Genomic DNA, 13,753 nt, shown 5'->3' on the forward strand with positions numbered 1-13,753 from the left:
CCTCAAAGCTGCCACATAAGTTAATAGAGTATGGTGTATTGGTCTTCATTTGCAGGGGGATTCAGTTCAAGAGCCACGAGGTAATGTTGCAGCTCTCTAAAACTCTGGTTAGACCACACTTGGAATATTGTGTTCAGTTCTGGTTGCCTTATGTGGAAGCTTTAGACAAGTTACAGAGGAGATTTACCAGGATGCCGTCTGGGTTAGAGGGCATACTTTATGAAGATAGGTTGAGTGAATTCGGGATTTTCTCTTTGGAGCAAAGAAGGATGAGAGGTGGATTGATAGAGCTGTACAGATGATAAGAGGCAAGGATCGAAGGATAGCCAGAGATTTATTCCCAGGGTGCAAATGACTAATTCAAGAGGGCATAATTTTAAGGTGACTGTAAGAAAGTATGGGGGGGATGTCAGAGGTAATTTTTTCAATATAGGGTGATGGGTGCCTGGAACACCCTGTCTGGGGTGGTAGTAGAGGCAGATACATTAGGGACATTTAAGAAACTCTTAGACAGGCACATGGATGAAAGCAAAACAGAGGGCCATGTGAGAGGGAGAGAATAGATTGATCTTTGAGGGAGTTAAAAGGTTGGCACAATATTGTGGGCCGAAGGGCCTGTACTGTGCTGTAAAGTTCTATGTTCTATGACCGAGGGTAGATTGACTGGAAGGTGATCACAGATCCGATTTGTCCTGCTTTTTGTGAATGGGGCATAACTGGACAATCTGCCACATTGCTGGGCAGATACCAGTGCCATAACTGTGCTGGAGCAGCTTGGGTAAAGGTGCGGCTCATTCTTGGGCCTGGTTTTCAATACTGCAGGTGGGACGTTGTCCAGTCCCATAGCCTTTGCCGTATCCCGTACCCTCAGCCAATTCTTCCTGATATCTCATGGGTGAGTCCGATCGGCTGGAGAGCAGCTTCTGCAGCAGGGATCTCTGGAGGAAGCCGAGGTGTCATTTCTGGCTGAACATGCCTCGCTCGCTCTCAAGATGGACCCCGCCGTCACTGAGGGCAGAGGTGCTGCCAAGTCTCCTCCCACCAGGTGTTGAGATGTCCATCATCGCTTGAGTAAGACTTGAGTAGATCTTTATAAACGGGTCATCAATTACTAAACACCTGGAGCACTTCCAAATCAATGGATTTGCAACAGACCTCTCCGCCTCGGTGGAGTCATATAGTCATCCAATGGCTCTGGGTTTGTACTTGCTGGAGTTTAGAAGAATGAGGAGGCTTTCACTTAAACCTATCAAATCAGGAAAGGCTTAGACAGAGTGGATGTGGAGAGGATGTTTCCTATAGTGGGGGAGTCTAGGACCAGAGGGCACAGCCTCAGCATAGAAGAGCGTCCATTTAGGACAGAGATGAGGTGGAATTTCTGTAGCCAGAGGTTGGTGAATCTGTGGAACTCATTGCCACAGACGGCTGTGGAAGCCAAGTCACCGGGTGTATTTAAAGTGGAGGTTGTTAGGTTCTTGACTAGTAAAGGTGTCAAAGGCAGGAGAATGGGGATGAGAGGAATAATAAATCAGTCTGAATGGAATGGCAGAGCCACTCGATGGGCTGAATGGCCTGTGTTTGTCCAATCCCTCTTGAGAGCCCATACTCTCTAATCCGGGCAGCATCGTGGTGAACCTCTTGTGGCCTTTCCAAGCGAGCGGCGCTGCTCACACACGACGAGGGGACAGGTTGGAGGAGGGAGCTGTAAGTTCCCACGCAACGGGCAGAAGTCCCTAGTGGTGAAAATGTAAGCAGGTTTAACAAAAGGTTAAAGTTTAGAGGCGACACCGGAAAAAGGGCGTGAAAGAAAACGATTGGAGAGGGAGCGGAACTGCGGGGCGGGCGGGCAGGCGGAGCAGACGCATCAGTCGGCAGCGCAAGTGCGAGACAGACGGACGGAGAGGGAGAAGTGACCGTACAGCACCGGCATGGTAAGTCGGACACGCAACGACGGGGATCCCTCGGCGGCAGATTGCCAGCTGACCTCCCCGGATCCGCACTGTCCCGCAGAGGTGTGTCGGATCCTCACACCTGGAACCCCGGATCCCCAGCTCCGACCCCTGGAACTCCGATATCCGCAACCCCGGATCCCACACCTACAGCTCAGCAGATCCCTGAGTCCCGGACCCCGCAGCTGGGGTTGACCGTGAGCTCCGAGACCCGGGTGCGGTTGCATCAACCCGAAGGTGCAGCCCGTGTGTGGGGGGTGGGGGGGGGACTTTCCGCCAGGAATATGAATTGTTGATCCATTCCCCGATGTTTTGAGGTTTTGTCCGCACGCTGTGCACTGTTGCCTTACTGCGCAGACTTTGTGCAGAACTTTTGGATTCATGACAAGTAATTGTGTGTGTATTTATGTGTGTGTACTAGTGTTTCTGTGTATGTGAGTGGGTATCAATGTTTCTGTGTGTTTGTGCGCACAACCGTCTCCTTTCCCTTGCCGCGGAGTGCGAACTATCAAGTGTTGTTTTACCTGTCGGACCAGGTAGGGAGGGTGAGTCACCTCTGCTTACGAAGGCAGGGCCTCAAGGCAGCGGCCAGCTCATCCGCAGGCCTGCGGGATTTGTTGAGGTTATCGGAATTCCTGTCGCCCGGAGTCGGTGGACAGCTGCTAGAGCTGGCTCGGTGGAGTTTGCACATTTGCCTGCCACGTCCAGGTTGGTAGGTTGCAAATAGTTTCTGGTGTGTGGGTCCGGGCAGAATAAACGGGGCTGGGTGGCAGAAAGGCTCGCCGCCCGCTCTGTTGCTGGCGTTGTAGTGGCAGTGTTAAAGAGTTCTGAAAGATGAGCTTGAATTGTCACAGGTGCATCGAAACCTGATGTAAAATCCGTCGTTCTTCATCAAATCAAGACAGTCGGGATTGTGCTGGGGGGGATGCCCCTAGGAGCCGCTACACTTTCGGTGCCAATGTAGCATTCCAACGACTCATTAACCCTTGCAGTACCCGGGGGGAAGGTGCAAACTCCTTACAGACAGCGGGGCGGAAATGGAACTCTGGTCGGCGATCTCAGTTAAAACACCCACCCGCATCAGCTGCTGTACCACTGTGCCATTGGATCTCCAGCCCACAAAGAAAGCGCAATTTGTCCTCAAAACCCGGTGCACACGACTGCCCCTACAGGGCAGAGCCGGAATCGCATCAGCGGTCTGGTCTGACTATCCCAATTTTTATTGTCTACTACATTCCCATCAGTTGCCCCTGATTCTACCACCTTGCGTAAACCCACCAACCCGCGTTCATAGAGCGTAGAACAATAGAGCACAGGAACATGCTCTTTGGTCAGCCACGTTGTTCCGCACCAATTCAAATGGCCAGTGAAACTAACCCCTTCTGCCTACACATTATCCATATCCTTCCATTTCTCACACACTCATAGGGCTATCTAAACCCTCTTAAATGTATCTGCCTCTACCACCACCCCTGGCAGGGCATTACAGGCACCTACCAATCTCTGCGCTTAAAATAAAACTTGCCCCTCACATCTCCTGTCAAATTACCCCCCCCCTTAACTGTATTCCTTTTGTATGTGGGAGGAAATGGGGGCCCTCTGGGTGGGGTGGGGAACCCACGTGGTGACGTGCAGAGGGCCGAGCCCGCGGCTGGGACTGAACCAGTGTCTGTGAGACAGACGGTGTGCTTCCCGCTGCCTCACCGGGCAACCCGTTTGCCTTGAATCCACATGCGGTGCTCAGATAAAAGTAACGGGGAGCCGAGATCTGAGGAGGGCAAAGCGCCTGGAGTCAGTGGAGTTTGCGAAATTGAGGAAGGGGAAACGTGAAGGAGAGGATTACTATTGAAGTGGCTCGAGACTCTGTCTTTGCAAAGCCGAATTTTGCTTCTGCCTGTACGCATGGTTTGGAGGCTTGCGTGCCTCAGTGACCCAGAGAGCGATGTTGACTGGAGTTTGGCTCTTGGTCGGGTCACCCATGCCAAACAGGTCAAAGGGTGGAGGCCAGGCTAAGAGTGGTCCACTGATCCTCCAGGTTTGGGGGTTCAGCTCAGGGATAACAACCCTGACTGGTGAAGCAAAATTGTTACAGAAACAGCAATGAAGAATCCTTCTACATCTGAGCGTGACAGTATTCCTGAGCCTCCACCTGAGACCCGCATGACTGACAGCAGTGAAAACCGAGAGGTTGCTACTGACACGATGAAGGAAGTCCTGAACACCGCCAGAGATGGAGGATCTTCATGCTGCCCTACACGCCGGTGATGTAATGGGCAGTAAGAAGGTACTGCACGCTGTGTGAGGGGCATTGATGGATGGGTAAAGTGGTAATGGTAAGCGGAATCTGAATTTCAGATTCTGGGAGGACCATAGAGGTCACTTCCCCTAGTTTAAGAATAGAGTGAAGAGCAATTTCGTTTGTCTGAGGTTTGAATATTTTTGGAGTTCTCTGCTATAAGGAGCAGTGAATACTGCCGATTCAGGCAAAGGTAGCTAGATACTTGTACCACAGGGGCAACGGCCAAGAAGGTGGTTCTACAATGCCTTCATGGAGAGCAAAAGGCATGATAAGGCACAGAAGAAGACATGGTTGTCCACTGCAACCAAGGAAGACCCCAGTTTGTGATGACTATTGTACCACGGGACTGGGATTTTTGCGGTCAAGAGAGTGGAACTGTCCCAGTGATCTTTGATGGACTGTAAATTAGCAAAATCAGCTCAGATGCCTACTGCAGGTAATGCAGATCATACAATGCTCTCGATAATTGCATCCTCCAAATCTTCATTTTCATTTTAGCATTCAAGATCATTGTTGATGTCTTCAAATTCTTCATAGTTCCTAACTTGTTGAAGTAGTGCAATCGTTTCATTTTCACTCCCGGCCATTTCTGGCATCTCCAAGCCCGAATGCTTGAAAGCACAGTGAGCAAAACGGTTCTAAATTGTCTTCCTGCTTATTCCATGACAGATATCAGTGGCAAAAACAACTACTTTTTGAACACAAATACACGCAAATGACACTACTTAAAAACTCTTCACTCTAAGCACGGTGCAGTGTCTAACAACCAGACAAGTGCACACGACTGATGCTAGTTAGAAACCGTGGCAGAGGGTCCCAAATAAATGAAGGAGAACTTGTCTATTTTCTCGATTAGTTTTTGTTCTTTAAGAGTTGTCCCAAATAAGTGGTTGCCCTGAGTAAATGATGGACCAATTAACTAAACTCCCTTGTATCTCCTTTTGCAGATATAGGGCCCAAAATTGTTCATAGTACTCCAAACCTGGTACAAGCGAGAACAGCAAGTAGGCAGGAATGTTGAGACGAAGATCAGATCAGATTTATCTGAAGAATCTGGTTGACCCACCCTGCTGCAGCTGAGGCTGTATCTAGAAAATACTTTCGTTCCCCTTCTCCGTTTAAAATGGCCTTGTTCAGTCCTACTGCTGCCCGGGGTTTCTTTGGAATGGGGCAACTGAGAGGAGTTGCCCCACATGTGGTAGTAATCTAGTCAGTACAAGGTCAGCACTGCAGCATCGGAGAGATCCACTTACAGCACTGTAAAGTGTTGTGTCATATTCTTTATCCAGAGGGTGGTGGAGGCCAAGTCATTAAGGCAGAGGTTGAGAGGTTGATTGGTCAGTGCAGATCCAGTGGGCCAAATGGACATAAAGTCTTGTGTTTTACTGATATTTCTTTCCTTGATCGTAGGAAGCACCAAATAAAATCCCTTCAACAGTACTGGAGGTACTCTTGCCTTCCAGGCACGCTTCAAATAAATCTATTGTATTTGGCATTCAGGAATACAATGAAGAAATTTGGGCCAAGTGGTCCAGAGTGTGGGGTCAGAGTGTAAGAGCTAGACTGTGGGAGCAGAGCTCGGGGCTGGAGCATGGGTAGAGAGCTATTCCTTTCTCAGCCACTCCCTCAGAGCCTGCCACTCCCTGACCACCCCTTCCCCTACAGCCGTGGTCGATGCACCACTTGTCCTTGCATCTTTTACCTTCCCACCATTCAGGGACCCCTATGCATTCACTTGTACCTTTTGCATTCCAGTGCCTCGCACCTCTTGCCCGTGGTGTGGCTCTTTCTACATTTTGTGGAGACAACACACACTACTCTCTGTAATTAACCCCTTTACTTTCCATTAATCGCCTTAGAATTAGTCCCCCTCATACCAGCCATTTACTCCCTGGAAAAACCTCTTTACTTAACCACTCTATCAAGTCTCTTCCAATCCTCCTTCACTCCAGAGTGAAAGTCCTAGCTCACTCCACCTTAAGACATGCTCTCTAATCCAGGCGGCATCCTGGCAGATCTCTGCACCCTCACTAAAGCTTCCCATCTTTCCTCTAATAAGGCAACCTGAACTGAACACAATATTCCGGCGTAGGGTAATCAGGGTTTTATAGATATGCAACATTACCTCATGGCTTTTGAACTCAGTCCTCTGACTAATGAAAGCCAACAATGGACGGAAACTTTGAGGGATTTATGGACCTGGACCCCATGATCCCCTGCTACTCCACACTGCCAAGATCCCTACTGTTAGTCTTGTGTTCTATCTTCAAATTTGACCCTCCAAAGTGAATCTCTTCACGTTTTCTTGGGTTGAACTCCATCTGCCACTTCTCAGGCCAGCTTTGCCTCCTGTCAGAGTCCCATTGTAACCACCCTCTGTCTTCTACGCACAAGCCTGTTCTATATCCACACAGCCAGGTTTCCCTGGATCTGATGCCTCCTTACTTTCTAAATGTGTTTGCAGTGAGTGACTGGCCTCTGTCATTCCCCATCCATTCCCACTCTGTGCTCTCTCTCTCTCTCCTCCTCTTTCACTGCTACTAAGCAGCACAACATCAACCAAAGTGCTAAGATCTTCCTGAGCAGAGAAGGTTATTGGGGTCTCCCTACCTTCTGTCCAAGACCTCTTTCAGAGTCGATGCCTCCAGAAGACACGGTACATCATTAAAGACCCCTCACACCCTCTCCATGAACTGTTTGTTCTTCTGCCATCAGGCAAACGTTACAGGAGCATCAAAACTAAAACCGCAAGACTACTAAACAGCCTCCTCCCACAGGCAGTCAGACTGCTAAATAGCTGCTCTACCTGACTCTGCTTTGGACAATTTTAACTTGTTTTTAACTGACATGTGGCTGTTGTGTTTTACTATTTATTGTTGTGTTTATTATTTAGTGTTGCGTTTTGTTATGTTATGATTGCACTGCTCCTGGGAAACGCTGTCTCATTCTGCCCTGCAGAGCTGATGTACGGTTAGAATGACAACAAAGTTTTTGAATCTTGAATCTGTGACCTCCACAATGAATTGAACTATTTGTGATAGCAGCTTTACTTGTCCCTCTCATTTCCAGCTCAGTCCCCTCTCTGTTCCGCTGGTATATTGGATTTCGTCCACCTCCTCCTATCTACCGGACCTTCCCACCCTCTCCGAGCCAGCACTACAACCACTCCTGTCATTCAGGTCCACCATTTCTCCAACCTTCCCCTGCCCCTCCCACCATGAGCCGGACCTGATTTCTTCCCGGTGTTTTTTTTTTAATTTTCAAATTTTTAGCTTTTGCAGTTCTCTTTTAATTTGCATTGCAGGTTTAACCTGCTCCGTCCACAGCTCACAAATAGCTCCTCCCAGTGCCAACGCAGCCCCATTGGGACAGAACAGTATTTATCCCTCTGTGTCCAGAGCACCTTGAAAACAGATAAAGTTCTGAAACATACTTTGGATTACAGCAATAAATTCCAGAAATCCTCCCACATGCTCCCCTTTCATGAGTCAAACCTGAACATTAAGCACTTGCACAAGCTTTTAAATCTCTGATTTGCAGCTTTTTAAAGTTAAACACCTGGCCGCTGTCCAACATTGCATAGTTTTGAGCTGTCAGCTGCATATTTTGTGCACGTACAGACAGTGGCCACCTTATTCGACACAAAGTACACTGCAGATGCTGTGGTCAAATAAACACGTACAAACAAGCTGGATGAACTCAGCAGGTCGGGCAGCATCCGTTGAGAGGAGCAGTCAACGTTTCGGGCAGAGACCCTTCGTCAGGACTGAAGAAGGAGGGGGCAGGGGTCCTATAAAGAAGGTGGAAGGTGCCAGCTGAAAAACCAATCAGAGGAAAGATCAAGGGGTGGGGGAGGGGAAGCAGAGAGAGGATAGGCAGGAGAAGTGAGGAAGGAATGTAAGGGGAAAGCAGTATGGGTAGTAGAAGAAGGCAGAATCATGAGAGAGGTGATAGGCAGCTGGAAGACGAGGCAGAGTGAAACTGGGATGGGGGAAGAGAGAGAGAGAGGGAATTACCGGAAGTTGGAGAATTCAATGTTCATACCAAGGGGCTGGAGACTACCCCTTGGAGGTGTTGCTCCTCCAACCGGAGTTTGGCATCATCATGGCAGTAGAGGAGGCCATATATGGACATATCCGAATGGGAATGTGAAGCAGAGCTGAAGTGGGTGGCAACCGGGAAATCCTGTCTGTTGTGGTGGATGGAGCAGAGGTGCTCGACAAAGCGGTCCCCCAGACTGCGTCGGGTCTAGCTGATGGAGAGGCCGCACTGGGAGCACCAGATGCAATAGATGACCCCAACAGACTCACAAGTGAAGTGTTGCTTCACCTGGAAGGACTGTTTGGGGCCCTGAATGGTGGTAAGAGAGGAGCTGTAGGGACAGGTGTAGCACTTATGCTTGCAGGGATAAGTACCAGGTGGGAGATCTGGGGGGAGGGATGTGTGGACCAGGCAGTCACGGAGGGAACGATCCCTGTGAAAAGCAGAGGGGGTAGAGAGAGAAAGATGTGCTTAGTGGTGGGGTCCTGTTGATGTTGGTGGAAGTTTTGGGAGGATAATATGCTGGATTCGGAGGCTGCTGGGGTGGTAGGTGAGGACAAGGGGAACTCAGTTGTGGTGACGGGAGGATGGGGTGAGGGCCAAAGTGTGGGAAATGGAGGAGATGCAGGTGAGGGCATCATTGATGACGGCAGTAGGAAAACCACGATTCTTAAAGAAAGAGGACATTTGGGATGTCCTGGAATGGAAAGCCTCATCCTTGGAGCAGATGCGGCGGAGATGGAGGAACTGGGAATAGGGAATAGCATTTTTACATTTGGCATGGTGGGGAGAGGTATAATCAAAGTAGTTATGGGAGTCAGTGGGTTTATAGAAGATGTCAGTGGACAGTCTATCTCCAGAGATGGAGACCGAGAGATCGAGAAATGGGAGAGAAGTGTCCGAGATGGAACAAGTGAATTTAAGGGCTGGGTGAAAGTTAGAGGCAAAGTTGATGAAATTGACGAGCTCAGCATGGGTGCAGGAAGCAGCACCAATGTAGTCATCAATGTAGTGAAGGAAAAGTTGGGGAGCAGTACCAGTATAGATTTGGGGCATAGACTGTTTGACATAACCCCAAAGAGGCAGGTATAGCTGGGGCCCATGCGAGTGCCCATAGCTACACCCTTGGTCTGAAGAAAGAGGGAAGAGCCAAAAGAGAAGTTATTAAGTGTGAGTACCAGTTCCGCCAACCGGAGGAGTGTGGTGGTGTTGGGGAACTGGTGAGGTCTATTGTCAAGAAAGTAGCGGAGGGCTTTGAGGCCTTCTCCATGGGGAATTGAAGTGTATAAGGATTGGACATCCATAGTGAAAAAGAAGCGGTTGGGATCAGTGAACTGGAAGTTATTGAAGAGGTGGAGGGCATGGGATGTATCCCAGATGTAGGTAGGGAGGGACTGAACTGTGGGTGACAAAATGGAGTCCAGGTAGGCAGATACAAGTTGGGTGGGGCAGGAGCAGGCTGGAACTGTAGGTCTACTGGGACAGTCAGGCTTGTGGATCTTAGGGAGGAGGTAAAACCGAGCAGCACGGGGTGTGGGAATTATGAGTTTTTTTGGCTGAGGATGGAAGGTCTCCGGAGTTGATAAGGGCAGTGATGGTATGGGAGACAATGGTTTGATGTTTTTTGGTGGGGCTCTGTTCCAGGGGTAAGTAAGAGGAGGTGTCAGAGAGCTGCCGTTTGGCCTCAGTGAGGTAGAGGTCCGTCCGCCAGACTACTACGGCACCACCTTTGTCTGCAGGTTTGATAGTGAGGTTAGGATTAGTGCGGAGAGAGTGGAGGGCAGTGCGTTCAGAGGGAGTGAGGTTGGAACAGGAGAGAGGAGTGGTGAAGTTGAGACGGCTGATGTCTCGGCGACAGTTGGAGATGAAAAGATCGAGTGCAGGTAGAAAGCCTGGTGGGTGTGTTCAGGAGGAGGAGGAGGGTTGAAGACGGGAGAAGGGGTCATCAATAGGGGGAGGAGAATCTTGTTAAAGTAGTAGGCTTGGAGACCTAGGTGACGGAAGAAGAGTTCAGCATCATGCCAGGCACGGAACCTCCTGTACCTAATAAAGTGGCCACTGAGTGTATGTTTATGGTCTGCTGCTGTGGCCCATTCACTTCAAGGTTCAATGTGTTGTGTGTTCAGACATGCGCTTCTGCACACCAGTATTGTAACGCGTGGTATTTGAGTTACTGTCACCTTCCTGTCAGATTGAACCAGTCTGGCCATTCTTCTCTTGCCTCTCTCATTAACAAGGTGTTTTTTACTCTTCCCCACAGAATTGCTGCTCTGTGGATTTTTTTTTTGTTTTATGCACCATTCTCTGTAAACTCTAGAGATTGTTGTGTGTGAAAATCCCAGGAGATCAGCAGTTTCTGAGATACTCAAACCACCCCATCTGGCACCAACAATCATTCCACAGTCAAAGTCACTTAGTTCACAATCCTTTTCCATTCTGATGCTTGTTCTGAACAACAACTGAACCTCTTGACCATGTTGGCATGCTTTTAAGCATTGAATTGCTGCCACATGATTGGCTGATTAGGTATCTGCATGAACCGAGTGGTGCCACATTAGTGTAACGATGAACACGGTGCTGTTGGAGCTCGGGTCGGAGTTCAATTCCGGCAGCCTCTGTAAGGAGTTTGTATGCTCTTCCCGTGCGCACATGGGTTTCCTCCGGGTGCTCTGGTTTCCTCCCACAGTCCAAAGGTGTACTGGTTGGTAGGTTAATTTGTCGTAAATTAACCGTGATTAGGCTAGGGCTGAATCGGTGGGTTGCTGGCTGGCATGCTGGTTATGCCAGGCCTACTCTGCACAGTGTCCCTAATGAAAAATGGCTGCTGAGAAAGGTCAATCAGGTCGACTTCCCGTGGCAGTCCATCCTATATCCCCCACCACCCTCTGTGGGAAAGACACACTCCTCTTTCAAACTTTCCCCTCTCACCATGAGTCCTAGAGTCACACACCATGGGAACAGAGCCTCTGACTCAACTCATCCATGGCAGCTCTGTTGCCCAGGAACCAAGTCCCATCAACCCACATTCGGCCCATCCATATGATCATCTTGGTGGTTTTTAAAGGTTGTTAATGTACCTGCCTCAGCCACAATTTTTGGCAGCCTTTTCCAAATATGCACAAGCCTTTGTGTGAAGAAATTGCCCCTCATGTCCCTTAAATCTCTGGCCTCTGATCTTAAGCCTATAACCTCTTGTTCTCAGCACCCTCTCCCTGGGGAGAAGTCTGTATGTTTTCATTCTGCCTGCGTCCCTCATGTCTTCCATAGCTCTAGATCACCCCTCACGCTCCTGTTTCTAGGGAATGAAATCCTGTTCCATGCAACCTATCCCTGTAATTCGGGCCCCCCCCCCCCTTGCCCAGGCTACTTCTGGTAAAGCAACACACACACAATGCTGGAGGAACTCAGCATGTCAGGCAGCATCTATGCAGATGAATGGATCATCAATGTTTTTCCAATGGTCCACTCTCCTCTTCTATCAGATTCCTCCTTCAGCCCTTGATCTTTCCCACCCACCTGGCTACACCTATCACCTTCCAGCTAGCCTCTTTCCCCCACCTTACCTTCTTAATCTGGTGTCTTCTCCCTTCCTTATTATGAACAAAGCAGATGAGCTTAGGGTGTGGATCAGTACTTGGAGCTGTGATGTTGTGGCCATTACAGAGACTTGGATGACTCAGGGGCAGGAATGGCTACGTAGAGTGCCAGGCTTTAGATGTTTCAGAAAGGACAGGGAGGAGGGGCAAAAGAGGTGAGGGCACGGCACTGCTGATCAGAGATAGTGTCACGGCTACAGAAAAGGAGGAAGTCATGGACGGATTGTCTACGGAGTCTCTGTGGGTGGAAGTTAGGAATAGGAAAGGGTCAATAACTCTACTGGGTAATTTTTATAGACCACCCAATAGTAACAGGGACATCGAGGAGCAGCTATGGAGTCAGATTCTGCAAAGGTGCAATAATAACAGGGTTATTGTGGTGGGAGATTTTAGTTTCCCAAATATTGATTGAAATCTCCCTAGAGTGAAGGGTTTAGATGGGGTGGAGTTTGGTAGGTGTGTTCAGGAAGGTTTCTTGACACAATATGTAGATAAGCCAACAAGAGGAGAGGCTGTGCTTGATCTGGTGTTGGGAAATGAACCTGGTCAGGTGTCAGATCTCTCAGTGGGAGAGCATTTTGGAGATGGTGATCACAGTTCTATCTCCTTTACCATAGCATTGGAGAGGGATAGGAACAGACAAGTTAGCGAAACGTTTAATTGGAGTAAGGGGAAATATGAGGCTATCAGGCAGGAACTTGGAAGCATAAGTTAGAAGCAGATGTTCTCAGGGAAACGTACGGAAGAAATGTGGCAAATGTTCAGGGGATGTTTGTGTGGGGTTCTGCGACTATACATTCCGATGACACAGAAAGGATGGTAGGGTACAGGAACTGTGGTGTACAAAGGCTGTTGTAAATCTAGTCAAGAGGAAAAGAGCTTATGAAAGGTTCAAAACACTAGGTAATGATAGAGATCTAGAAGATGATGAGGCTAGCAGGAAGGAGCTTAAGAATGAAATTAAGAGAGCCAGAAGGGGCCATGAGAGGGGCTTAGTGGGCAGAATCAAGGAAAACCCCAAGGCATTCTACAAGTATGTGAAGAGCAAGAGGGTAAGACGTGAGCGAATAGGACCAATCAAGTGTGACAGGGGAAAAGTGTGTAATGAACCAAAAGAGATAGCAGAGGTACTTAATGAATACTTTGCTTCAGTATTCACTACGGAAAAGGATTTTAGTGATTGTAGGGATGACTTGCAGTGGACTGAAAAGCTTGAGCATGTAGCTATTAAGGAAGAGGATGTGCTGGAGCTTTTGGAAATCATCAAGTTGGATAAATCACAAGGACCGGATGAGGTGTACCCCAGGCTACTGTGGGGAAACAAGGGAGGAGATTGCTGAGCCTCTGGCAATGATGAGAGGTTCCGGAGGATTGGAGGGTTGCGAATGTTGTTCCTTTATTCAAGAAAGGGAGTAGAGATGGCCCAGGAAATTATAGACCAGTGAGTCTTACTTCAGTGGTTGGTAAGTTGATGGAAAAGATCCTGAGAGACAGGATTTATGAACATTTGGAGAGGCATAATATGATTAGGAATAGTCAGCATGGCTTTGTCAAGGGTAGGTCGTGCCTTACGAGCCTGATTGAATTTTTTGAGGACGTGACTAAACACATTGATGAAGGTAGAGCAATAGATGTAGCGTATATGGATTTCAGCAAGGCATTTGATAAGGTACCCCGTGCAAGGCTTATTGAGAAAGTAAAGAGACATGGGATCCAAGGGGACATTGCTTTGTGGATCCAGAACTGGCTGCCCACAGAAACCAAGGAGTGGTTGTCGATGGGTCATATTCTGAATGGAGGTCAGTGACCAGTGGAGTGCCTCAGGGATCTGTTCTGGGACCCCTGATCTTCATGATTTTTATAAATGA

General features: G+C 48.7%; 1 protein-coding gene across 1 annotated transcript in view; it reads left to right on the forward strand.

The window, feature by feature from the left end:
• Window positions 1–1,802: 1,802 nt before the first annotated feature.
• LOC140730725 (cofilin-2-like) overlaps window positions 1,803–13,753 on the forward strand; it is a 31,890-nt gene continuing 19,939 nt past the window's right edge. The window contains exon 1 of the mRNA XM_073051543.1: window positions 1,803–1,931. Within this exon, the coding sequence (XP_072907644.1) occupies window positions 1,929–1,931 (3 nt within the window). The 5' untranslated portion in view covers window positions 1,803–1,928. The remainder of the gene's footprint in view (window positions 1,932–13,753) is intronic.

The sequence above is a fragment of the Hemitrygon akajei genome, chromosome 7 (assembly GCF_048418815.1).
Source record: "Hemitrygon akajei chromosome 7, sHemAka1.3, whole genome shotgun sequence".
In the NCBI taxonomy this organism is placed as follows: Eukaryota; Metazoa; Chordata; class Chondrichthyes; order Myliobatiformes; family Dasyatidae; genus Hemitrygon; species Hemitrygon akajei.